General features: G+C 50.4%; 10 protein-coding genes across 10 annotated transcripts; 6 read left to right on the top strand and 4 right to left on the bottom strand.

The window, feature by feature from the left end:
- Positions 1-4,467: 4,467 nt before the first annotated feature.
- Positions 4,468-5,373, top strand: M421DRAFT_74518 (uncharacterized protein; the record flags this gene model as incomplete). The annotated part of the gene is made up of 1 exon (XM_033597053.1): positions 4,468-5,373. A coding segment is annotated over one exon (906 nt), but the record flags the coding sequence as incomplete, so codon positions are not given.
- Positions 5,374-5,526: 153 nt separating this feature from the next.
- On the top strand, positions 5,527-6,156 carry M421DRAFT_74328 (uncharacterized protein; the record flags this gene model as incomplete). Its single annotated transcript, XM_033597029.1, has 2 exons — positions 5,527-5,921; positions 5,970-6,156. The coding sequence occupies 2 exons, from the start codon at positions 5,527-5,529 to the stop codon at positions 6,154-6,156; spliced, it is 582 nt and encodes a 193-aa protein (XP_033444075.1).
- A 23-nt stretch (positions 6,157-6,179) lies between these two features.
- On the bottom strand, positions 6,180-7,374 carry M421DRAFT_9429 (uncharacterized protein; the record flags this gene model as incomplete). The annotated part of the gene is made up of 5 exons (XM_033598193.1): positions 6,180-6,326; positions 6,374-6,531; positions 6,590-6,972; positions 7,031-7,090; positions 7,148-7,374. The coding sequence occupies 5 exons, from the start codon at positions 7,372-7,374 to the stop codon at positions 6,180-6,182; spliced, it is 975 nt and encodes a 324-aa protein (XP_033444074.1).
- An 803-nt stretch (positions 7,375-8,177) lies between these two features.
- On the top strand, positions 8,178-9,592 carry M421DRAFT_74484 (general substrate transporter; the record flags this gene model as incomplete). The annotated part of the gene is made up of 3 exons (XM_033597047.1): positions 8,178-8,590; positions 8,643-9,309; positions 9,359-9,592. The coding sequence occupies 3 exons, from the start codon at positions 8,178-8,180 to the stop codon at positions 9,590-9,592; spliced, it is 1,314 nt and encodes a 437-aa protein (XP_033444073.1).
- Positions 9,593-11,427: 1,835 nt separating this feature from the next.
- Positions 11,428-12,880, bottom strand: M421DRAFT_74394 (RWD-domain-containing protein; the record flags this gene model as incomplete). The annotated part of the gene is made up of 2 exons (XM_033597036.1): positions 11,428-11,690; positions 11,743-12,880. The coding sequence occupies 2 exons, from the start codon at positions 12,878-12,880 to the stop codon at positions 11,428-11,430; spliced, it is 1,401 nt and encodes a 466-aa protein (XP_033444072.1).
- Positions 12,881-13,075: 195 nt separating this feature from the next.
- Positions 13,076-14,166, top strand: M421DRAFT_306441 (DOLPP1 protein). The gene is made up of 3 exons (XM_033589160.1): positions 13,076-13,317; positions 13,366-13,555; positions 13,612-14,166. The coding sequence occupies exons 1-3, from the start codon at positions 13,270-13,272 to the stop codon at positions 14,067-14,069; spliced, it is 696 nt and encodes a 231-aa protein (XP_033444071.1). The 5' UTR covers positions 13,076-13,269; the 3' UTR covers positions 14,070-14,166.
- A 543-nt stretch (positions 14,167-14,709) lies between these two features.
- Positions 14,710-14,904, top strand: M421DRAFT_74529 (uncharacterized protein; the record flags this gene model as incomplete). Its single annotated transcript, XM_033597054.1, has 1 exon — positions 14,710-14,904. A coding segment is annotated over one exon (195 nt), but the record flags the coding sequence as incomplete, so codon positions are not given.
- A 3,677-nt stretch (positions 14,905-18,581) lies between these two features.
- Positions 18,582-19,698, bottom strand: M421DRAFT_306422 (uncharacterized protein). The gene is made up of 2 exons (XM_033589159.1): positions 19,129-19,698; positions 18,582-19,080 (listed from the first exon to the last, which is right to left on the bottom strand). Exons 1-2 carry the CDS (start codon positions 19,477-19,479, stop codon positions 18,874-18,876), a joined length of 558 nt encoding a protein of 185 aa, XP_033444069.1. The 5' UTR covers positions 19,480-19,698; the 3' UTR covers positions 18,582-18,873.
- A 166-nt stretch (positions 19,699-19,864) lies between these two features.
- Positions 19,865-21,167, bottom strand: M421DRAFT_95919 (NAD(P)-binding protein; the record flags this gene model as incomplete). Its single annotated transcript, XM_033598350.1, has 4 exons — positions 19,865-20,413; positions 20,460-20,530; positions 20,580-20,744; positions 20,792-21,167. The coding sequence occupies 4 exons, from the start codon at positions 21,165-21,167 to the stop codon at positions 19,865-19,867; spliced, it is 1,161 nt and encodes a 386-aa protein (XP_033444068.1).
- A 728-nt stretch (positions 21,168-21,895) lies between these two features.
- Positions 21,896-23,008, top strand: M421DRAFT_74356 (uncharacterized protein; the record flags this gene model as incomplete). Its single annotated transcript, XM_033597031.1, has 1 exon — positions 21,896-23,008. A coding segment is annotated over one exon (1,113 nt), but the record flags the coding sequence as incomplete, so codon positions are not given.
- Between the last annotated feature and the right edge of the window lie 331 nt (positions 23,009-23,339).

The raw sequence follows: 23,339 nt of genomic DNA, 5'->3' as shown, positions 1-23,339 counted from the left end.
TCTTAATCTAAGCTTGTAAGCAACTCCTTCTAACAATTACTAAGTACAGCGTAAGAAGGGTTCTTAAAGCTTATTAAAGGGGCTAAAGAGATGCTGCACAAAAGCGTCCTTATTAAGGCCTGCATGCAAGAGCTTAAAGAGTAATTAGTAGTAATAACTAAGAGAAAATTGCATAACGTACCCCACGGGCGAGCTGATCAACGGGCGAGCTGATCACTTTTGCCAAGCCCCCACCAAAGTAACCTCTACATACCAATGCCTCAACAACAACCTAATATTAACGCGTTAATAGAAGCCTAAATACAGCTTGCGCTTCAAGCTCTTAAATAAGACGCGAATCTCACCCAGCAACGCGCTGCAGCTATCTATAAGGCGCCTTAGAGTACACTAAGCACACAACGCGCAGGACAACCTTCACGCGCTAATTCTATAGCTAACTCGCGAAACCTAGACAACAACAAGGAGCAATTAATTATTGAACATGTCCTTGAGCTAGACGCGCGAGGATTTGGCCCCCAGCTGGCAGATGTGGCTGCTATAGCCAATTTTCTGCGCGCTGAGCGCAATCTAGGCCCTATTGGCGTAAATTAGCCTAGTACATTTATTAAGCGTTAACTAGAGCTTAAAGTAAAGTTTAATTGCAAGTACAACTACAAGTAAGCCCTCTGCGAGGATTTAGGGGTTGTGCAAGGCTAGTTTAGCCTAGTAGCTAACATTAAAGCTAAGTATAGCATCTAGGATAATAATACCTAACGTAAACCCCCAGCACCCAGGCCAACCCAGCACCCAGGCCAAAAAAGCTTGGCAGTACCAACTCACGTTACAACTCTTTAATTTCATCACTATTTAATATAGAGCCTGCGTACGCTATGCTTGTATCTAATTTAGAATATGCCTCTATATCTTTTTTGCACATTTGCGTGTTGTGTCTAGTCCCTCTATAGTTTCTACAGTACTGTAGAGCTAGTTAAGCTTGTTCTTAATTACTACTACCACAAGCCTTCTTTGACTGCTCAGCGGCTACAGAGGCCTCTACAGCCACCTAAGCTGCTGCCTTACCATACTCTATAGTACTACCTTGCTAGATTTGCTTCCTTTTGCGCAATTTCTGCTTAGTTATTACTGCTAATTGCTCTTTAAGCTTAGTAATCTAGGCTGCTTAAAGCGCGTTCTAATGCAGCATAAGCTCGCCACCTCTAATAAGCTAAGAGAAGCCTGCTTACACAGTAATAGGTAACTAAGTAAAAGACTTACGTACAAGCTTTAACTAAGATCTAAACTTGTAGGTATTGCTTAGAGTCTTTAACTGCTATAGCGTCTCTAGGAGGAGGGGTTCTAGTAGGGTACGCAGGCGCACTTTAAGGCAATCTAACACAACCTGCATGTTAAGAGGGACTAGCCCTGCTACCTTAAAGGCCTTATAACAGTTCTCTGCTAAAAATATATTAAAAAACATGTCCTTAAAGGCAGGAAGAAAGCCTTCTTTATTAATATAGAAGATGTGCTTATGTGCTAAGTCTTATACGCGCTAAGAGTACTTGCACTTTAATAGTAAGAAGTAGACTATATTAAGTAGCTAGAGGATGTGCAATAAGTAAGGTAGTATATAGAGGGTAAGGATTAGGTTTTTAAGGCAGTAGTCCTTAAAATCCTAGTTAAGGTAGCTCTTATAGCCGTCTAAAATAAGCAGCCTGTACGCCCCTACCTGGCTCGCCTTTGTATGCGCGTCAAAGTGCTTCAGCCACTCAAGGCCAAGCGCGTTGTTCGTCCAGCCGCTCTTGGAGACAGAGAGCTTCTAATTGCATGGTATATCTGCCTCCTCGTACCAGGCAGAGATGTGAACGCGTCCTTTGTAGATAATAAAAGGCAGGGTACAAGATCTAGCAGCGCAGACGCTCTAGATAACTGTTACCCACTTGCAATTACCTAGCTAAACAAGCTAAGGTTAATTACGTCTCTCTACACCTATAACAACCTTTATTAAGCTAATAACACCTATCTAGAAGCTAGTCTTATTAAGGTTGTATATATTGTAGTTATATACACTATATTTAGCTTTTGTGTCCTCTACTAGCTTAAACCACGCGCTGATTGTCTCTAGATCCTCCTGCAGCATCCTCTGCCTATCTTTAGCTTAATTAAAGGCTATCTTAAGCGCAGCTGAACGCGTTACGAAGCGCTCATCTTAGTGCTTGCCAACAGGCTGCCCACCGCGTACACCTAACAGTTTGTTGGCCATATCTACCACCTTGCACAGCTAGGGCGCGAATCCTTACAAATTAAGGTCAAGAATATATTATACAATTGTTTGCTCTTTAGTGCACGTAAGCTTATATTGTGCGTTGCGTCTATTGTTAATATAGAGTCTACCTCTATACCTAGCACTTAAGGTTGTACGCAGTATATTAAATGCCTAAGTAGCGCTTTAGAGGCTTTTAAATTTATATAATTAGAAAGTAGAAAGGGCAAGATTTATTCTAACCTCTTATTTATATAATTATATATCTTGTTAGCAAGGCATTACGTGTTAATATTAATAGTTGTGGTCTTGGCAAGAAATGGCCTAGGTGCTGGGTTGGCCTGGGTGCTGGGGGTTTACGTTACGACTTTAATAAGACTACCTTAATAATAGGCTAGATCTCCCTAGGAGTAGTTGTTACAGCTTTAGAGAGACAAGGAAGGCCAAAGACAGTCTAGCAAGGCAACTAGGAGTAGACAACAGTAGGCTGGCGGATGGGTAGGGTATGCTTTTTTACGTTTTAGCTTATAGCTTCTTAACTAGCAGAGATACGCTTACATAATCTATTATTCAATAGAAGCGCCTAGTATTGCGCCTTCTAATAAAAAAAGAATTAGCTTATTCTGCCTAGTATTAGCTAAGTTATTAACACTACCTAGCAAAGTATACCTATTAATAGGTATGCTTGCTAGGTACCCCCCCTTTTTTAACATTTTCTAGCCTCTAGCTTGTGCAGTTTAATAGTTATAACAAAACCTTCTACTACAAAAATATAGAGGTAGTTTTTCTCTTTCTTTTCAGCCCTAGTTCGCTAGAATCCATGTATTATTGATAAGGTTTTGGGGGGTACCCACGAAGGACGTTGGAGTATACCCATTCTGCCAGCCTAGTTCTAAGGCGCTAGATTAGTCCTCTTTAACCTAGAATAGGTTATTTTAACCCTTAATATAAAGCTGTAAACTCTATTACTACTACTCCCTACTAATAGCAAGCCCTAGCAGTTGCAAACCCCTAGCAATACCCTAGAATTTAGGTCTTAATTAACTCTAATTTAAGAGAAGTATAAGAAGCAGCAGGGTAGCTTACCTAATTCTATTCTAAGCGCGCTTAAGCACTATGCAAAGGGGGAAGTAATTTTATCCTATAGGCTAGTTTTAGCCTAACAGGAAATTAGCAAGCTTTAGGCAGCAAATAAGGCTGCTACACGACAAAAATCACACAAAAGAAACTAGGTTTAAAAGGAGGGGACTCTAATAGTTAGAGATAGGCAGCAACTAGCAGCTCTAAAGGAGTTTCGGGCGCGTAGTGATGGGAAGAAGCTAAAGAAGCGGGTGTGTGCTGAAGGGGGTGAACTATCTTAATAACGCTGTGGACAGTGCAACCAGACAGGACATAACGCGCGAATGTGCAAGAATAAGGTAGAAGAGGTATCTAAGTAATATTACAGCTTGTTTTGCCTTATGCAGCGCCAATTTGTGGTGTTTTGGGCCATAATGGGGGGGAGTTTGGTGGGGGCTTGGCAAAAGTGATCAGCTCGCCCGTTGATCAGCTCGCCCGTGGGATACGTTAAGAGAAAGTAGATTTAGTATAGTGGCACACTTAAGTATGGCCCAGCAGTATCGTAAGTAGCTGCTGAGGCGTCTGTAGCAGCTCAGCCATCTAAGAAGACTTAGGGTAGAGGTAGTTAATAAGGAGCTTAATTTACTATTTAGCGCTGTAGGAACTGCAGCAAGACTAGACGTAACGCATAAACGTGCTAGGAGGGTGTAGAAATATCTTCTAAATCTAATATAAGCACATAGTATGCTAGGTTACTATTTAATAGCAAGTAGTTGTAGTTGCAGTAACTTGTGTTAGTTGTGCTAAGAGAAAATGGCTGGTTTGGTGATATGGCTGGCTCGGTGATAATCTACGTTAGTCGTTACCAGGAAAAGCTTTGACATGTTCATAGTCACCCTGCAGGTGCTTGAGGCTGGAGAACCCTGCGGTGATCAGGGGACGAGGTGCTGGAGCCCAATCCCGACCTCGCTGAGGCTCTCTCCTCACGGAAGAAGCCTCGGCCGAAAGCGACGCCATTGGTCCGTGCCTGCGATCGCGGGGAAGAGTGGAATGGCAGCATATCTGTTCGCACTTATGCATCAGCCATTCGCGTATCAGGTCGGATGATAACAAGAGGCGCCCTTGTTCACATTCTGTGATGCTGCACCGGTTGTCAACACTCATGCACAATGCCGTCGACTACACGCGGTGTCCATCGCTCAACACAACGCGCACCAATGTCGTGCACTTTATGCGCATCTAGAAAGGTCAAATGCAGCAAAACTATCCCATGTCAGGCTTGTTTGAGCCGCGGTACTGCCGCAGACTGCAAACGCGAGGTGGTCATGGTCCGAGGGCGTGTACGCACCGCCGATGTGCCAGGCTCCAGTGCCTCGATAGCCGAATTGCTTCTCGAGAACGCGCGTCTATCCGACCTGGTTGAACGATCAGCTGATACAGAAAGCTCTAATGCACCTGCGCTCGATCTCACAGAGTACCACGAGAAACGTCTCCACGCCGCTGTCGGCCAAGTCTATCGGCCTCGTACTGTAGCATCCTCACTGGACATCGCATTACCCACGCGACATTGTAGCAGGGTCTTCGTCGAATTTGCGGAGATGTGGACCTCATGGGTCCACTTCGGCTGCTTTTTCCCAAATTTTCGAAAGGAACACGACCAGTTTTGGATGCAGGATGGCAATTTGCCCGCTTGGGATCCGTTGTGGCTGGCACTTTACTTCGCTGTTCTGGCCTCGGCTTTGGTCTTCATGAGCGATGATGACTTTGCGCAAAGTGAAGCTCCTCTTGCCTCACGCAGCCAGTTGACGTGGAACTGGTACAGTGCTGCACTCTTCTACATGGACCAAGGAGACTTCTCACAGAAGTTACAAATTCATGTTGTGCAAGCAATCGCTGTTCTTGGGAATGTCGCCTCGACTATAGGAGAAACGCATCGACATTTAAGTCTCTGGGCCGTGGCTATTCGAGTTGCTCAGCAGCTCAACCTTGGCTGCGACGAGATGAATCTGAGCGAAAATATTGTCCAGCAAGAGTCTCGCAGACGACTTTGGTGGACACTCGTGATATGCGAGTGGCTTCCCATTCCCTTCCGGACGCCCTGCATCAGCGAGGTAGACTTCAATTGTCGGCTTCCTATGGATATCAGCGACATCGGGCTGGTCAACGCGGACTCTGGAGGTCTTCGCACTTCAAACCATGACCCATGCCCTGTCCAATATCACGTCGTCATGGCCAGAATTGCCACCATCTACCATCACTTACATGCAAAGCTTCGACTCCGCAAGTGGTCGCCAACGGGGGTAGCAAACTTTGTCTTCCAAGCCGACGACCAACTAGCCGATGTGATTGAACATTTACCAGTTCATCTGCAGCACTGCGACGACACATCCATCAGCAACCAGCAAGAGCTTCAAAATCGATTCCCTTGGATTGCTACACAGAGAACAAGCCTCGTTATAGTGCTGCTATACTTCCGGTTGGCAATTAACCGCGTCCTGCAGGTCTATTGGCTAGAGGGTTCGACAAACTTCGCCCGCGCCCGTGCGATCTGCCTCTCTTCCGCAGTCGGCGTGATTCGTTGCGCAACGACAGGCCAGGAACATTTCAGTCGCCTACGTTCATGGTAAGACTCTTTTTTGGCCTCATGATCCAACTTAGTAACAGGTTCTAGGGACTTTGCAATGCTCATCTTTTCGGCCACTGTCACTCTTGCCTTGGAAGTTCGCCGGGTCGATGATGCCGATCCACAATTGATCGAAGCAATAGCTGATAGTGTGCAGACACTAGAGCGCGTGGAATCACAAAATAACTTGGCGAAAGAAGCACGTCGAATTTTGGACGAAATGAGACTAGTCTAGGATCCCTTCCTTCACCGCCCCGCTCAGTACGCCTTGACACCAGCCAATTTGAGCACAAGATCGCTTTCTTCCGGCTCAAAAGCCGGTCGGTCTCTGGAATATGTATCCGGCTGTCCGAGTCGCATGTGCTTATCCTCTTGACGGAAGATGTTTGCGTGTGGCCAGTGCGTCTGCAGCTTGTCAGTGGGTCTTCGCGCAAACCCATGAGGACGCTTACTGTTCCGACTCGTTCTTTGAAGTATAAAGCCTTTTCCTCGAGATCTTCCTTCGAGGCGAAACTCGCTGGTGTGTAGCAGATGTACATGACCGCTCTGAGATTTCCAGAGCTTGGTACTCTGTTGTAATGGATCTGGCGACTGTCCCACAAGATCAAGTCTGTGCAGGAAGCGATGTCAGCAGAGTCCCACGATACGGTGGATCGGCTTTGGCTTACCTCCCGGGTCAGCGCAGACCTTGATCTCCTCGCATCCACGGTTCTTGAACCAAGCTACCTCATCCTCATCAAACCCATGCCAATCCATCGATCCCCAAGTACCAGCCCCCTTGGTCTCGGGATGCAATTTGAAGAATGTCTCGTTCGCGTTGTGGGACCCCTTCAGTACAACAAGCCCACCATCGTCTGGACCATTAGGAGCAAGGTTCAGGATACCTTGAATGCACTGCATGCCCTTGCGATTGGGGTTCTGGTCGACATGTGGCCATGGCGTTGTTGGCTTCATATCTTTTGTGGGCAAAGTGAGGTTCATACCGTCGAACGAGACAAGCAGTTCATCTGTACCCCACAGCTTCGCAAATGCATCGATGATAGTAGGCTCACTGCGGTCAGTTAATAAGTTGTTGTTGTTCGAAAACCGATATTCATCTGCTGACTTACGTTCGGGCGTCCCAGATGACCTTCTCATGTTGAACCTTGTAGCCATGGTACATTCCACCTCTGCGTCCACGTGTCAGCTGGGGCGAGTCCGATTTCGGTAAGTACCGCGCAACTTACTTCATGTGCTCGGGTAGGTGCTCCTTGCCATGAGTTGACGGATCGTCGGCCTTGAAGCCATAGGGGAAAGTCTCAAGCCACTCGAACATGCGCTTCTGGTAGCCTTGCGCCTTCTCGGGCGACAGCACTCCTTTGACAACAACGAATCCATCTCGAAAGAGAGCCTCGCGCCAGTCGCCTGTCGCAGCACTCGTATCAATCTTCGGCTCACTTTCGTAGTGTGGCATAGTGAATAAGATGCTCAAGGATGCTGTTGAGGCTGTAGAGTATGTGATACTGGAGCAGAATAACAGCTTATCTGCGACCGCTTTTAAGGTCGCTTTCCCCCGATGATCCCCACAAATTGTGCCCACGATTTGGCGTCACCAGAAGCGTTCCGGCGGAGAATGATATCCGTGCATGAGTCAAGGTGCAATGCCATTGGCCAGAGCCGATCTCGCTCGGGCGAGTCCCGGGCGAGTTATCTTACCCCAGATTCATGCCGCTCAATATCGGCGACAGGCAGCCGGAGCTGGATCAAAAGTTACCGAAGATAAGTCAGGGGTCCGTGCAGTGGTAGTGCAAGATGGTCCTGGTTTTACATAAGACGTTGTAATCCCTATAGTCGACTGCTCATTACCTAGCAGTTACCTGCTACGATATCTGTCCACCATCTCAGCACTTCCTGAAGTAACCGAAGTAATGGTTGGATTTCTTCATGGCACGACGCCGACAGGTATCCTGTGCATGTTCCTTGCCTCCGCCGGCGCCTTTCTGTTTGTAAGTCATGTCAGTCCGAGTCTTTGTGTAATACGACTAATCTGTGGCCAGGGCTTCGACAATGGCTGGTGGGGAACGATCCTCGGATCTCAAACATTCTTGTCTGAGTACGGCTCCTGCTCCAATGTGGATGGAACTCAAACATGCAATCTTTCGACATCGCAACTTTCTGCTGGAAGCTCGGTGCAGTCTGGCGGCATAAGTAAGATTTTCACCTCTCTAGTCTGAAAACACGCTGACAGTCGGTGCAGTGATTGGCTGCCTGGTCGCGATGTATCTCAACAACTATCTCGGTCGAAGACTCTCGCTTGCTGTAACAGGTGCTGTTTCTATCGTCGGCGTCGTAATCGAAGTCACCAGTGCCGTTGGCGGCAAGGGACGCTTCGGCCAGTTCGTCGCGGGCAAAACGATCGCTTCTATCGCTATGGGACTGGCGGTCAACATTGTACCTGTCTATCTTTCGGAGACATCGACAGGTGCCGCCCGTGGCTTCGCTGTGAGTCTCTACCAGAATGTGCAGATCCTGGGCGTTATCCTAGCATCTGGTGTGGTATATGCTTCTTCCAGAAGCACTACAGCTTCAGCTTACCTTACCCCAATCGGCCTACAATTCATCGCGCCGATGATCATGATTGTGGCATCCCCATTCCTACCAGAAAGTCCTCGCTGGCTAGTATGGAAAGGGTACGTATATCGCTCAGATACAGAAGAGTGTGTACTAACGCATGAGTCATAGACGGCACGAAGAGGCCAGATCAGCTGCCTCCCGGTTATTCCTGTCTAGCACGAACAGCTTCGATGCTGCCAAATACATCGATGAGATCCAGATCGCGATCGAAGCAGAGCGTAGCAACGAAAATGCTGCTAGCTGGGCCGATCTGATGCACGGTCCTGACCTGCGTCGTCTTCTCATCGCGGTGGGTGTACAGTCGCTGCAACAGGCCCAAGGCTCCTCCTACATGAACAGTTACATCGTCTCTTTCCTCACATCTACTGGCGTCACCAACGTCTTTCCCGTGATAATGGGCTTGTATACTCTTTACTACGTCGCCGTTCTCACAGGCCACTTCCTGCCGGATACTGCTGGTCGGCGTCCAATCCTGATCTCAACGGCCTTGTTCTGCGGTGTCACTCTGACGATCGTGTCCAGTCTGGTAGTGGCCTACTCGAACCCACCAGACGTCGCGAAAAAGGCTTCTATTGCACTCATCTTCCTCTGGCAGACTTCGTTCGGCGTTCAATCCCCTCTCATCTGGATTACCACCGTTGAATCAGCGCCATCGCGGAATAGGGAGAAGGTGCAGGCTATTGCATGTTTTTTCGGCTTCGGTGTGTCGCTGCTCATCACGTCTGTATCGCCATACATACAGGACGAAAGTCACGGAAACCTTGGTGGCAAGATCGTACGTGTTGCTCTTTCCAAGTATCGAGAAGCGTCGCTAACAGCCATAGGGTTTCATCTGGGGTGCTTTCTCGTTCATCACGGCTGCGTGGGTGTACTTCATCGTTCCCGAGATGAAGGGCTTTACCATCGAGCAGCTCGATTACTTGTACGATCACGGCGTACCGACCCTCAAGTTCAAAGGATATCAATTTGATAGCATTGACGGTGAGTCCATTAGCGTTTTCGACAAGAAGGTAGAAAGCCAGGCTACCATGAAGAAGATGGAAGACCAGGACGTTTAGAGAAGTTCGGTGAGAGGTGACAAGGCGGCGAAGTCCATTCTGCTCATAGCCTCGATCGCGCTAGATACACGTTAAGAAACGCTCGTTCTACAGACTAAATTCGTTGACGAAACTACTTAACAAAGCTCTGACACGACTCGTTACGTTCAAAGGAAGGCGGAAATTCGATTAGAACATTGACACAGCAGCCAGCGCCAGGTAAATTAGCTCGACGCGCGTAGAGGCAGCAGGCATGTCATTTGGTACTAAACACACAATCTCTGGTCAATCTAGCACCACAGAGTCTGTGCAGGCACCTCTCCACAAAGGCAAGCGCAGTAGGGCCGGACCTGCCACCAATTTCCATCACCACAATTTCGTTGACTTATGGCGTCCAATCGTACTCTGTTACGAAGCAGCGCTCAGTCTCGAACTACTGCTCGAGGAACCTGTCGACCATGCATAGTTTTGAGTATGCTTGCTTGGGCTGCACAGCTAACTGTTCAAAGGGGTTTGACCGGGTGCGAGCTAGACTGTAGGCGGTGTAACTTATGTGCTAGACACCTAGCAATCTCTCCATTGCGTCGACAATTTAATATGCACTCTTTTAAGGAAGAGACGTGGACCTCAATGCATCAGTGAGTGCGAGAATGGCGGGAGTTGCATGCGGAGTGGTAGAGTGCGAGAATAGGTCACCATAACGGTGATACATTAAGCGATGGGACGAGTGGTGAGTAAATAGTGTCTTCGTGTCATCGAAGTTCATAACTATCCTGGTCGCAAACTTTGCGGTTGGTATTGGTAAGCTGTGGCGAGGAGAGCTGCTAGATTATCGAAGCGGGTAAGACCCTGGAGGCTGATGGGTTGCTACACCCGTATCCACCATCACATTTTCCTCACCGGGAACAGAGTTGTGCAGTAGGTATCTGTACCATTATCAATTGCTTGATAACGTTCAAGAGCCCGGCTAATATTTCCCCTTATCTGGTAGCCTTGCCCGGATGAAGGTAACGCAGATAAACAACACTAGTCGTATCGTCGGGATCATCCACGCGCTTCCAAGTCATGCAATCTCTCCATAGTTGTGTCGAATCGCCGATGGGAAACAAAGAGCGGATACCAAGGGCTATCCAGATAGCTGATCATGTGCACAAGAGATGCGCCGTTCGTGTTCGGTAAGGGAGAGTACGCTGAGTGTGGTATTGATAGTAAGGACTTCTACCGCTACTTTAGCATTACTGTGTTTGACTTGTCCTTACTCTTTTGCGACGGCGGCGCCCACGCTATCAAAAATTTGTTTTTTCAGCGTCGTTATGCTCACGCGTTCCAGTCATTTGCATACGTATCGGCGGCAGTTTCGTTCGTGTGGTCAGCGAAGATATCGTCGGTACCGTACATGGTGGCGAAGACAGCATCCTCGACGGCTTCGATCCCCTTGGATACATAGAAACCTTTGGGAAGAGCGATATAGGCGCATTCGTAGGAAGTCTTGTTGAAAACAAAAGGTGGAAATAGTACCAGCAGTATGATCATCCAGTGAAATGACTTGCTCACCATGCGAAACCCCTAGTCATGCCCTGCCTTCGATAGCTGCGCTTGCTTTGGCCAATGTTGCGTATAGCTCAGAATTATACATTGACGAGAGGCGAGTGGAGTGTCGTGTTTCACTCCAGTTAGGTCTAGCCTCCGGTTTGTCGCGGTCGGGAGCTCGATCGATCAACATTTCAGTAAGCATGTTGAGAGGCTGCGAAGGCGACGATAGAATTTGCGTTGCTTCAACGCCTCTCACGCACAAGTTTGCCGTCCGGTGTCTTCCTTTCAATACGCCCATGTGTATTGGTGTTGCAAGGCCTTTGTTACCTTGTATCTTCGTCGTTCATTTGCATTTGTATTCGCATTGCCTCTTGCTCCCAAAACTCAGCCATCTGTTCAGCTCCTCGCCTTCCTCCAAATTGAACTTCTCCATTGACCATATCCCCTTCCGCACCGTCCATGAGGCGCTGGAAACAGCCCTTGTTCTTCGGATCATTAAAATGTTGGTATGGGCGCCCGGGATCCAGCCAGGCACCGCACAGATAGCAGAAGTGGGTTTTACACTGTGCGCACGTCATATGATTGCCTAGATTCAGTAAGCTCTGTGTCAAACACGGGACCTGGGCGAGCAAACGTACAACCAAATGACTTTTGACACGGGACGGAGCAATAAGCGCACGGCGAGGTGTTCTTCATGATGAAGTTCAGCGATGCCTGATCCTCTTCGGTAAGCTGATTGGCATCGCGGGGTTCGCAGCGCACGAAGTCGCCATGCCAGGAGGAAAGGCAGACAACACAGAAGGCTAGTGTGCAGTCTTCGCAAACAGCTAGCCGATCCATGCCACGAACACCGACGGCACGCTTCTCTGGTCCTGTGGGAGCTTCTGGTTGAGCCGGGTCGTCATCTGCCTCCGAGTCCGACTCATCTATCTGAGTCACGTCGATGATCTTGGGATATTTGGGTGACCGCATTGCGCCTTGACACCATTGCCGCGGGCAGAACATCATGTTGGGGTCCGATTCCATCTTCTTCTTCCGCTTGATGTTGACGTAGCGCTCGACTTGCTCGTGGAGTATTGGTATCTGCAACAGCTCCTTTGGTGATATCAGTTGATCCTTCTTCTTGCTGCCACCGCACTCTGTTGACATGCACTTGATGTTGTTGATAGCGCCCTCGGTGATGCAGTTGTTATAGTAGTCCTGCAAACAAGCAACGCAGAAGACGTGGCTGCAGCGCTCCATACGGTAGCAAGCTGATCCCTTCTTGGGTTCCAAACATACTTCACAGTCAAATGTCTCCTTATCGAACAGCTCGCGCTTCATGCGCTTGCTGTAGTCCAGCTGCTCTTTCCGCATCGAAGTTGGTAGGGTGAGCTCCTCGATCCCAAAGCACGTCTCAGCCTGCTCCTGCAGTGAGCTGATGTAGGCAAACAACACCATACCGCCTCCATATTCGTCCCATAGCAATTTTGCCCCACCTGCCAGCTGTTGCGCTCTGCTTTCTGGTAGCCATGGCGGGGCAGTCGTGATCTCGACGTGTGGGGGTCCTTCGTTCGGGTAATCTGCGGGCAGATCGAGCACGACGTGTAGTGAGGGCAGGTAGCACAGGCGCTCGACGGTCTCTCCAGGCGAGAATGTGACGGGAAGTGGATTGGTGGGCGCTACAAGCAGATCGAGGGTCGCCTTGTATCGGTTGCTGGGATCTATGACCAGTTCTGGGTAAATTGACTGCAACGTTTCCAACTCTTCGGTGCGCTCGTCTGATTCCTCATCCATGGTGGTTGCGTGGTAGGTAAAGATGTATGGTGTTGAGGTGGCGGCGTTCGACAACCGGTGCGCTTTAGGGCGCCAGCAACGGAGGAAGACGGAGATAACTGAAGGGCGCTGACAGGTACCGGTAGTGGCGCTTATCCATAGCGAAAAATGGCAAATGCGCCCTTAAAGAAATTGAAATGGTCCATTTTTGTGACTCAAGATTCAGCTGGGGCGTTATTTGCAGCGGCGAGACCTCGACAAGTCGTTGTTGATGACAGCGGCATCTTCCTCCCGCGGCGGCGGAGGAAGGTGCGCCAAGCCGCCGTGACGGCCATCGTGCATCGTCACCTAGAACCGCAAGTCTTGGAGCCAACAACCTCCACTTTGTCTTGCAAACCGCCACCGGCTAGATGGAAAACCCTTCACTTGCGTCGCTATCATTGACGCATGTTCACTATGTATTTATCCTGTCAACTACCGGCTGGCCATTACGCTGACCCTGCAAGAACCCCGCGGACCGTATCTCCTACCTCTGCGCATGGCTGGCCCTCGTGCCGCAGGGACTATGCGTCGTGTATGCAACACTGATATGGTCGAACCGCGAGATTGAGATTGGCCTCATGTTTGCTGGCCAGATGGCGTGTGAAGCGCTTAACTGGGTGCTGAAGCGTCACTTTAAGGAGGAGCGACCTCGAGGTACACCAAATACTCAGCTCGAGACATATCGTCAGATGACATGCTGACAAAGGCAGAAATGCACGGCAAGGGCTACGGAATGCCTTCGTCACACGCACAGTTTGTGACTTTCTTCTCGGTCACCCTGACGCTGTTTCTCTTGTTTCGTCACGTTCCTCATCCCACCGAAACACACACGCCCTTTAGCCTCGCCGGTCGGGTTGTGCTCTCACTTCTAGCTTTAGCCTCTGCTGCAGCTGTCGCCGTCAGCCGCATATACCTGAGCTACCACACTCAAAAGCAGGTCCTCGTTGGCTGTGCTTGCGGTGCAGCATTCGCCCTTGTGTGGTTCGCGTTCACGACCTATCTGCGCAGAGCTGGCTGGATTGATTGGGCAATCAGTACCTCGCTCTTCAGGGCATTTCGAGTCAGGGATTTGGTCATTCAGGAGGACTTGGTCGACTCAGGCTGGGCCAGATGGGAGGACAGGCGCAGGCGACAGGATTTCCGCTATCAAGGCAAGAAGAGCAGATGAGGCGACATCATCGATAGTAGCAAAGTCGAAACCCACCGCGGGATCACCGACAATGTCAAACCCCAGTGTTCGGAATCATCACTCGCTCCAGCCCGCTTCCCATGCGGAATTCATCTACTGATCACAGCATGCTTGATTATGCTATCGAATGATGACCTGCTCGATTGGACGGAGAAGCAGCCTTGTCCTACTTTTGCATATGGTTAGGCGCCACTACAGGGCAGTCAACCGACTCGACCGATTGTTGACCACCAAAACACTGACAAGATCCTTGAGCCAAAGGCACACGGATAACCACATTAACGGCCACACCGACGACTAAAGCGGGCAAAAACGACCCCAGCTCAGGACACTGCATATACACTAAGTCGCTGCATCAGAAGAATTCTGTGGTACCTTGATTCTCTCTACTTTATCGTTCGCGTGCTAGATCATCCTACACACTCAAAGAAGCGATACGTCATTTAAAGATGGCGGCTTCAGTGCACGGATGGACCTTCTGACAGCTCTTGTGTAGGGTCAGTCTATTAGAGAACAATTGTCGCAGCCAAAAAGGAGGCAAAATGTACACACATTCAGACCCCAAAGTAGGCCTGCTAAGTGGGTCTCTTCTACCCGCGACAATAATTAGGCCCACTGCACAGGCGGCTCCCTGGACCCCACCCGCAGCTTCGTTCCCGCTGCCGCTGGCATATCTTTCCCCAGCTATCACCGGATCTATTGGGCTGACCTTCTTCCCCGTGGCGCATTTGCTGTTGGGGGCTACCGTTTCGTCAAACACTCCAACTGCGAGCAAGCAAATCCAGGTCATGATTCTTTGTACGGTGGTGAGTAAGACTGTGTCGCCCATCCAGTCAAATGAGCACTGTTTTGCGGCGTACATTTTCAATGTTTCTTCATTTCTAAAAATGCATTTGCGAAAACGCCATTGCAGTGACGCAAAAGATGGAGGTGGGGTTTTGGGTATAATCTCATCAAGATCAGCGGGGCACTTGTTAGCAGAACTGCATCGGGAAACAGCTCAATGCTGCAACTAGATGACGGTAGTGATCTTAATTAGATCAACATGAACTCTTCACTCTGTAAACCACCTTCCGGCATGTGTTCAAGTTCTGTGCCGTGCATGAATCCATTGATGTAGACGGGACCCAGGAAAAGATACCCGCTGAATTTCGGACGTAAGGCTTACGGTATCGTCCCTTCGAAAAGTAAGACGATTACGTCTCCTTCCAGCATATAGTGAGGACCCAAGCCGTAGCTGCCGGAATGCAACCGAAAGAAGTTTCGGCCTTTCCAAGCTTCCCTGGCGGTTCGGAGCCATTGCTTACAAGATGGCATGGACTCAATATCATCTGCAAACTTTCCATCTATTATATCACCATGGCAGTCTTGGGAACACCGGCCGGAAGATCACATGAAAGAAGCCAAGGAATCCAGCGAAGAAATTGTCTTGCTGTGCCATGTCGACATCTCGATAACTCAGATTAGCTGCAACCAAGCCAGTGGTAAAGGTTCGTGCCATGATTCGGGATTTTTCTTGATGGTCTGGACATGATCCTTCGAGTGGGCGAATATGTCTCCAGCACTCGACGAACTTGTTCAAGAGCTCAAACATGGGTACCGCTCTATCCTCTTCCGCGGGAGACCAGCCTCGTATGGAAGAGATGCAAGAGACATGACCACAAGTCAGACCGTTTACAAACAGTTCTGCTTCGTGGAGGTAATTACGCGGTGCGGACATACTGCCTTTGAACAACCGTCTTGATGCGCTCGCCGTATTATGGGAGATGAATGAAGCCCGAGGTCTGTCTTTGTCCCATTCTGGGACCCAGGACGGACTTGAGGTATTCGAATCACATAGTCTAGAAGTGAAAGTTGCGGGTTCATTTGTAGGATCGCAACGGCTGTGTCGGTATAAATAATCCCAACTGGCTCGCGATAGTCGACTCCAATGGTCGAGGAGTCAAATCCAAACTTCACGTATAAGAGTCCCAGGAGGCCATAGATCTTATCTCGCGGATCAGTCGCCTTTTGCGAGCGGGAAGGCGCCAAATAGTCGAGCAGAAAATTCGGCTCGGCTTGCACAGCGCCAACAAGTTAGTTGGGACTACTCGGTATGCTGACTTCAAAGCTATCTGTGAAGTCGGGATTCTTGCCTTAGATCAAATTCAAGAACAAGGAGACCATCCATATGTTGCTATAAGATATCATGAAGCTACTATAGATGATCCGGGCGTCGTCGCCAGATTTGGGGGACAGCAAGACCTCTTGGATACACTATATGCGTCGGAAACAGGCGTCAAAAAAGCGCTGTATACGAGTCCAAGAAACACCCAAGCCATATGTCAGCCGCCAGTTGCCTTGAAGGTAGCGTGTGAGCCCTGTAACCCCTTCCAATGGGCCTGCTTGTAGTCGGACATCAACTATGAAGTCGTTTATCGCCTTCAAGCTCTCCACTGCTGGTTCAGCCTCCTTGCGGGCCACTTCACCGAGATGAACGATTGTGCTAGCGGCTTGCGAGCAAATTCGACCCATCAGATAAATGTTAAGGTTCTTCTCTTCGACGTCGTTTTAATTTATATACAGAGCAATCGACCATAGCGCTCGATCTGTCATGCTGCGCAGTAGGCTGGCGGATGGGTAGGGTATGCTTTTTTACGTTTTGGCTTATAGCTTCTTAACTAGCAGAGATACGCTTACATAATCTATTATTCGATAGAAGCGCCTAGTATTGCGCCTTCTAATAAAAAAAGAATTAGCTCATTCCGCCTAGTATTAGCTGAGTTATCAACACTACCTAGCAAAGTATACCTATCAATGGGTATGCTCGCTAGGTACCCCCCCTTTTTTGACCTTTTCTAGCCTCTAGCTTGTGCAGTTTAATAGTTATAACAAAACCCTCTACTACAGAAATGTAGAGGTAGTTTTTCTCTTTCTTTTAAGCCCTATTTCGCTAGAATCCATGTATTATTGACAAAGTTTTGGGGGGTACCCACGAAGGACGTTGGAGTATACCCATTCCGCCAGCCTACTGCGCAGTCTCTTCAAGGCGTTTAGAAGGTTTCCGATGACTTGCACGCTACAGCCGTTGCACAATATCTCCATCAGATCCACCGGGTCCCCTCATACTTAGGAGAACGCTTCGTACGCAGGAGCTTCGGAAACCTCATATTCTGCCAGCTTGCACTGGATCAGGTTGCCGGCGTTTTCATGAGGCAAAATTGTAAGCAATCAAACACTGTTACTCGGTATTTGGCTGAAATAGATGATCCCGCTCAATGCTTTGAGATCAGATGTACGCACGGCGGGATGCTTGGGTTCAGCCTGATGGTCCGAAGGCATTGCGCAAGAGTCAGTTAACGTTACGGTTTACGCCTGGGTATTGATGCACATAGGTGGTCCAAGCGACGATGCGGATTGTATGAGAATCCAGAAACGTCGGATGGCTACAGCTTGGGAGAAGGCCGAGCAGAATCCATGGTGATCAGTACGTGGCACCACCCCACCAAAGGATGACGCTAGTCATTCTGCAGGTGAAGGTGCAGCCTCGATCTTTCATCTCAAAAACATATATCACAAATACTATCTACAGGTACTTACGACTGGATTCCACCCTTGCAGAACTTATAACCCACGACTGTGACCCTTACGGCTTCGTCGCATGGATTAGCACGAATTGCACGACAAACTGCCGCCCAAGATCGTGACTTTTGCTCCCGCTCAATTCCAATCAAGTACCAGCATTTCCAACCGAACTTTTAACTGGGCACAGAGCCGAGCAGCGAGTTTCGGAATCCCTCAGCCTGCCAGGCCGTCCTGCCCTCGGTGCGCTGAGTAAGAAATCACGGCTGGAGGCCCTTCAAAAGCCGTCTAGTATCAATTCATGTTGGTTGAGCCCGCCTCGTCATTGCGTGCCTCCGTCAGACAGTTCCAGCGTGTTCAACGGGAGGAATACGGTTACGCAGCAATTATAAGCAATTGTAGCGTCCTAAAACCACAAAAATACATAGCTGCACAGTCTGTGTTCATATACCGTGGCGTCATAGAAAGGGAAAATGAAGCGGTACCAAAAATGCAGCAGAAGCTGAGTGTACATTCCTGAATAATCATATTCGAGTTCCAGAGAAGTGCAGCTTCCTCCCCGAGCTTTCAAACGCCACCCAAAGCCCAGCCCGACTCACGGGCCGTTTCAGTCATCTCCTTACCAAGGCTTTACCAAAGCAGGAATTTATGGACTCTCCTTTGTTTCATCTAGGTGCTATGTTCTGTGAAACTCTGCAGGATCATCCGGCTTCTTTGTGCTGATTTGGGTCTCATCATCGTTTGACTGGGAAGAGGCGATGAAGGCAACGAGCGTTGCCGAGACACGGTGTGCAGTGGCAGAAGCTCACTGAAGCAGAAGAGCATTAGAAGTACAGAAGACCCGCTGCTCATCGCAGAAAGCGCTGTCAGTCGATTGGTCTCTCAAGTGTGCAGTCGTGAAAGCAAATGAGCAGCCGAGGATGTGGGTATGGACATATGTTGCGTTTGCTCGAGGGGAATGGGTTTTCATAGCAGGTGGTGACTACAGTGCTACTGTGGTGTGCGAGGGGATCAATGTGTGCGTTGCATTACAGTTAGTGGTCCACAGCTACCGAGACCGTTTTCATGAACCAAAACATTTTTCCACCCTCTGTATCACGGAAGTCTCATCTATTGTACGCAGTGATGTAGTCAATACTGACACAGCGCTATCCGTTCAGTGTACGAGCCGGCCAAGGTGTGCATGTGAAGATGAGTGCAGGTTGAAGAGGCAGCTAGCGCTTTAGTCGCGACCAACGACACCCCAGTGGCCGCCCTCGGAGTTGGTATAGACCGAAGCAGTGTTGCTGATGATGTGGGCCATCTCCTCGACTGGACCGCACATGTAAGAGTCGCAGGCCATATCGGGAACCGCCTGGAGGTTATCGACGTCCACGGGGCCGTTGAAGAAGTAGTCGTTGCCGACCTCGGACAGGGTGCAGTCCGCGTTCTGGAGGGGTGTTATTTGTGATTACATCTGGGCGGCAGAGCGTCTTACCTTGTAGAATATGCATGTCGAAGGGATGCAGACCTGGGCGGAGCCGAGAGCGTAGTCGGCGATGGCGGTCTCGCACTTGAGAGCCTTCTTGTGGGTCACCAGGTAGAGAGGGGTTCCCGTGAAGTTGCTGTTGGGATAGAGGACGCCGACATCGCGGACGAATTTGTTGCTCACCATTAGGTCATGAGGAAATGCGCTGATTGTGGAAGCCAGGAGACCGGCGATGGCCGAGATGGAAATGACGTAGCACATGTTGGGTTGTTGAAGTGGGTGTTGAGAGAAATGGGAGCGAGGTTGAGATTTCGTGAGGATGATAGCGAAGGAGTGTAGGTGGATTAGAGAAGATTTCATATCCCGCAGGCTCGCATGGCTTCCGAATTTGGTCAGAGGGAAGGAGGGCTGTGCTGGGGCACGTCAAGGAAAATTTGCGAAATGTGAGCCATCAAGGGGCGCAACCTTACGACTTCACTCGCTGTCACCTCAAAAGTCATTCGGGTCTCGGATTCACCTAGGTGCTTGAGTTGGCAAGCCCAGTTTGTTTGAGCAGAATGCGGTCGGTCGCCTTTGCTTCAGAGACAGTCGGCGAGGGCATACCGCGAGATGACGCTGCCGCGTAATAGCGCAATATGAAGACTGCCTGGCTTCGCAAGCAAACATTATCGTGCAGGATGAATCCCTCACCACACTACGAGCTGTCACCCAATGGAATGCGGCCTTGGTGGTATGTCTGTTGTCGCTAATCAAAAGCCGATGGCTCCGCAGATCGATAATCCTTCGCAATATCGACAGCATGGCTAACCTCGATGAAGTCCTCCAGCTCTTCGCTCGTCGTCAGCAGCTTCTCTTTCACTGCCGTGACGCCCTCAGACCCGACAATGTGGCGCGCCGGCGGGTTATCGTGCCCTCCGATAGCGGTGAGCGCATGGACGGTTTCAGCTATGAGCGAACTTTTCAGTGCGGCGGGTAACGGCGAATAGAGCGAGGTGATTGTATCGGCGTTCAATAGGTCCCCGATGGTTGAATCGGCCATTGCGGTGTCTGGGCTCATGGTAGAAGTGCTGTATGCGGGCGACGTGGCGTCCTCGGCACGGGGGTTTTCGATGCTGTCGAGTCTGTCAAGAATGCCTGAGAAGATATCCCGAGCGAGTGGCGCGGGGTTCTCTTCGGACAGGTACTCCGGCATGGGTGGGACCGAGGTGATCCTGTTCGTCAGCACGTTGACCTCCATACTGGCCTGTACAATGGACATCTTGACATTAAAGGGCGCAATTTCATACGCAAGGCTCTGGTACTCGTCAGTAGAGCAAGCAGATGCACAAATTCACACTCACGTCACAATAGCCTTCGATAGCCCATTGCGATGAACAATATATGCTAAGTCCCGGTGTTCCAAGGTGGCCGGCTACAAATCGTCAGCAGAGGTCCTGCGCAGCATGACGAGGGGGTCATACTGATTCCTGTGATGACGATCATGTGACCGTTCTTCCTTTCGCGCATCACGGGTAGGACGGCTTTGATGATGTTCACGTTGGCAAAGAAGTTGATCTCAAAGATCTCGTCTACCAGGCTGATAGTGCGACTGCTCTGCGCTAACTCCTCGACAGTTCCAATGACAGCTACAGGGCGTCAATCATCAGCAGACTCACGAGACTTTCGTGCTCACCTTCACTGGCTGCGCAGAGCAACACATCGATGCGCCCAAAGGCCTCGACCGCCTCTGCAACAGCTGCTTGGCACTGTCCAACGACCCTTGCGTCCAGACCGACGACTCGCAGTCGTTCCCGCCATCTCTCCGTGCTCTTCACCTCCTCAAGGAAAGCCTTGAAGTCTTCAACCTGGTCTTCGCTCTTCTCAAACTCAACAGGGACTACACCTGCTACGACGTAATCGCCATGCTCGAGGACTTGTTTTGCTAGAGCAATCGCGATGGGCGAGACGCCTCTTGTGATGAACCAGACGCGAGGCGCGTTGTGGGGTGGAAAGTGAGGGGAGCGCGGACGCGCTGGCTTGGAGGCCGTCCCAGACCCGGTGCTCGTCATCTCAGTGCGATGTTCGATGCAGCAATCATCGCAGCCCTTCCATCAACAGCTGCATACCGAGGAGTGGTGTCTTGCTTCCTGGTCGTAATTGTCGGGGAGCAACTGCCTGACTCCGGGACCGCTAGCGCGCGCTAGTGATGCACCATCCTAAAATGACAGGAACGTTCACCTGTACCAACACCATATCGACATATCCGAAAATTGGTGTTAAAAGAGCTTGGAGACAGTAGACTGTTGACAGGATTGGAAGAATTAAATCTAGCATCGTGTCACGGCTGGCAATCCGACTGGCCTATTGAGGGGCAATTGTAAATTTTCTCTACCCATCTCGACCACTTGACTTCCCTTCATTTCGAGCAGGCCGAGTAAGTATCTGACCAGAACCACTGCCCGCACTGTCCCCTTCTTCCAGGCCCGTCTGAATTGCTGATTTTTCGGCCTCTCTTCAATCGCTACCTCCCACCTCCCAATCTCTTCACTTGAACAATCTCTGTCTCAACGCAAACCTTGCCCACAAGCACTCTCATCTCGATCCAGCTCCACAACGCTACATCCACAGAGTCTCAAACTCGCTAATGGGGACGCAGCTCTCACGGCGCCTGGCCTTCTCCAACACCTCATCCCAGCAGACGGCACGCTCCCGAACTGGCTTCTGCAGCTGCGCGAGGCGAGACTGGTCTGTATCTTCGTGAAGTACAGACACAGCGTACAGGAGACCGTCTGTCCGGGCCGTCGACTGCAGTCGCTGGATCAAAAAGAATAAGTTCCAGCTCAGCGTCGTCCGCAAGCGCAAGCCGGAGACCCGTTCACCCGAAGTCGGCATGGCACGAGCAGCAAGTACGGCGCAGTATCAGCGCCACTCTCTGCAGCTCATGTCCAGGGTGCTCAACAGCCGCCCCGACGCATCACCGTTCACGCTCATCCTCGATGACCTCAGCCAGCGCGCCATGCCTCTTGTGGGTGAGCTGGTGCGGCGAGGACTCTCGCGAAACGTCAACGTCGTGGTGGTTTCTTTCGAAGCGACACGATTCCACCCCGCTGTCCGCAGTGTTTCTGCGTACGGCGACGAGACGGGCGAGCAGCTGCTGCAGGGCATCCGCAAGGCACTGGGTGAGGCGAAGGAGAGCCTGGTCGTCGTCGACTCGCTGTACGAGATGGTGAGTGTGAAGAACGTCGACATGGGCGCGCTGTTCAAGCTCGTCGCGGGCGAGTTCGCGTCAACGCTCGTCGGCGTTTACCACCAGGACACGATCCCGGACCAAGACGCGCACAAGGCGTACGCGCCGCAGCCTCTCGAGCTCTTCAAGTACATGGCCACGACGGTCGTGACGTGCAGGTCGTTGGCACACGTGCTCGCGGCCAAAGCAGCCAGGGCGCGCAGTCTTCCGGAGCCCACGCACGGGCTGCTCCAAGGCGCCGAGGGCATCGTGCAGTGCGTCGACGCCAACGACCGCGGCGGGATCGTGCTGGAGGCAGAGTTCCGCCGCAAGTCCGGCCGCCCCGAGAGCGAGACGTACATGCTGCGTGCCGCGCGGCGGGGCGACTACAACGCGCCGCTAGCTGGGATGGCGTTTGGCACGCTGCGGCAGGAGTTTGTCACGCTGCTCGAGCTTGTGCCGGCATATGGCAGCGCCGAGGCCACGGGGCCTGTCGGCGCGGCGGCCAACGAGATTGAGGCGACGTTCAGCCTGGGGCTGACGGACAAGCAGAAGCAGGCGCGCGAGGGCGTTGTGCTGCCGTACTTTGATGCGCAGAAAGGCGGGGGTGCAGGCGAGGGAGGCCGTATTCTGTACGACATGGGTGAGGAGGACGACTTTGACGAGGAGGAGGATGAGATCTGAGGATGAGATTTGAGGATGAGATTTGAGGATGAGATCGGAGGATGAGATTTGAGGATGAGATTTGAGGATGAGATTTGAGGATGAGATTTGAGGATGAGATCTGAGGATGAGATTTGAAGATGAGATCGGAGTATGAGATCGGAGTATGGGCATGTGGTATGGACAGGACGGGCCTGGGGCGTTCGGCATAGAGGGCTAGAGGTTTATGGTATTCTGCATGAAGGGTTTACAACATGTCTGCATGGAGGGTTTACAACATATTTTGCTTAGAGGATTTACAATATATCCTGCATGGAGGGTTTACAATATATCCTGCATAGAGGGTTTACAA

The sequence above is a fragment of the Didymella exigua genome (assembly GCF_010094145.1).
Source record: "Didymella exigua CBS 183.55 unplaced genomic scaffold M421scaffold_46, whole genome shotgun sequence".
NCBI classification, from domain to species: Eukaryota; Fungi; Ascomycota; class Dothideomycetes; order Pleosporales; family Didymellaceae; genus Didymella; species Didymella exigua.
The sequence above is the reverse complement of the archived record's forward strand: the minus strand, read 5'-3'. Positions and strand labels throughout refer to the sequence as shown.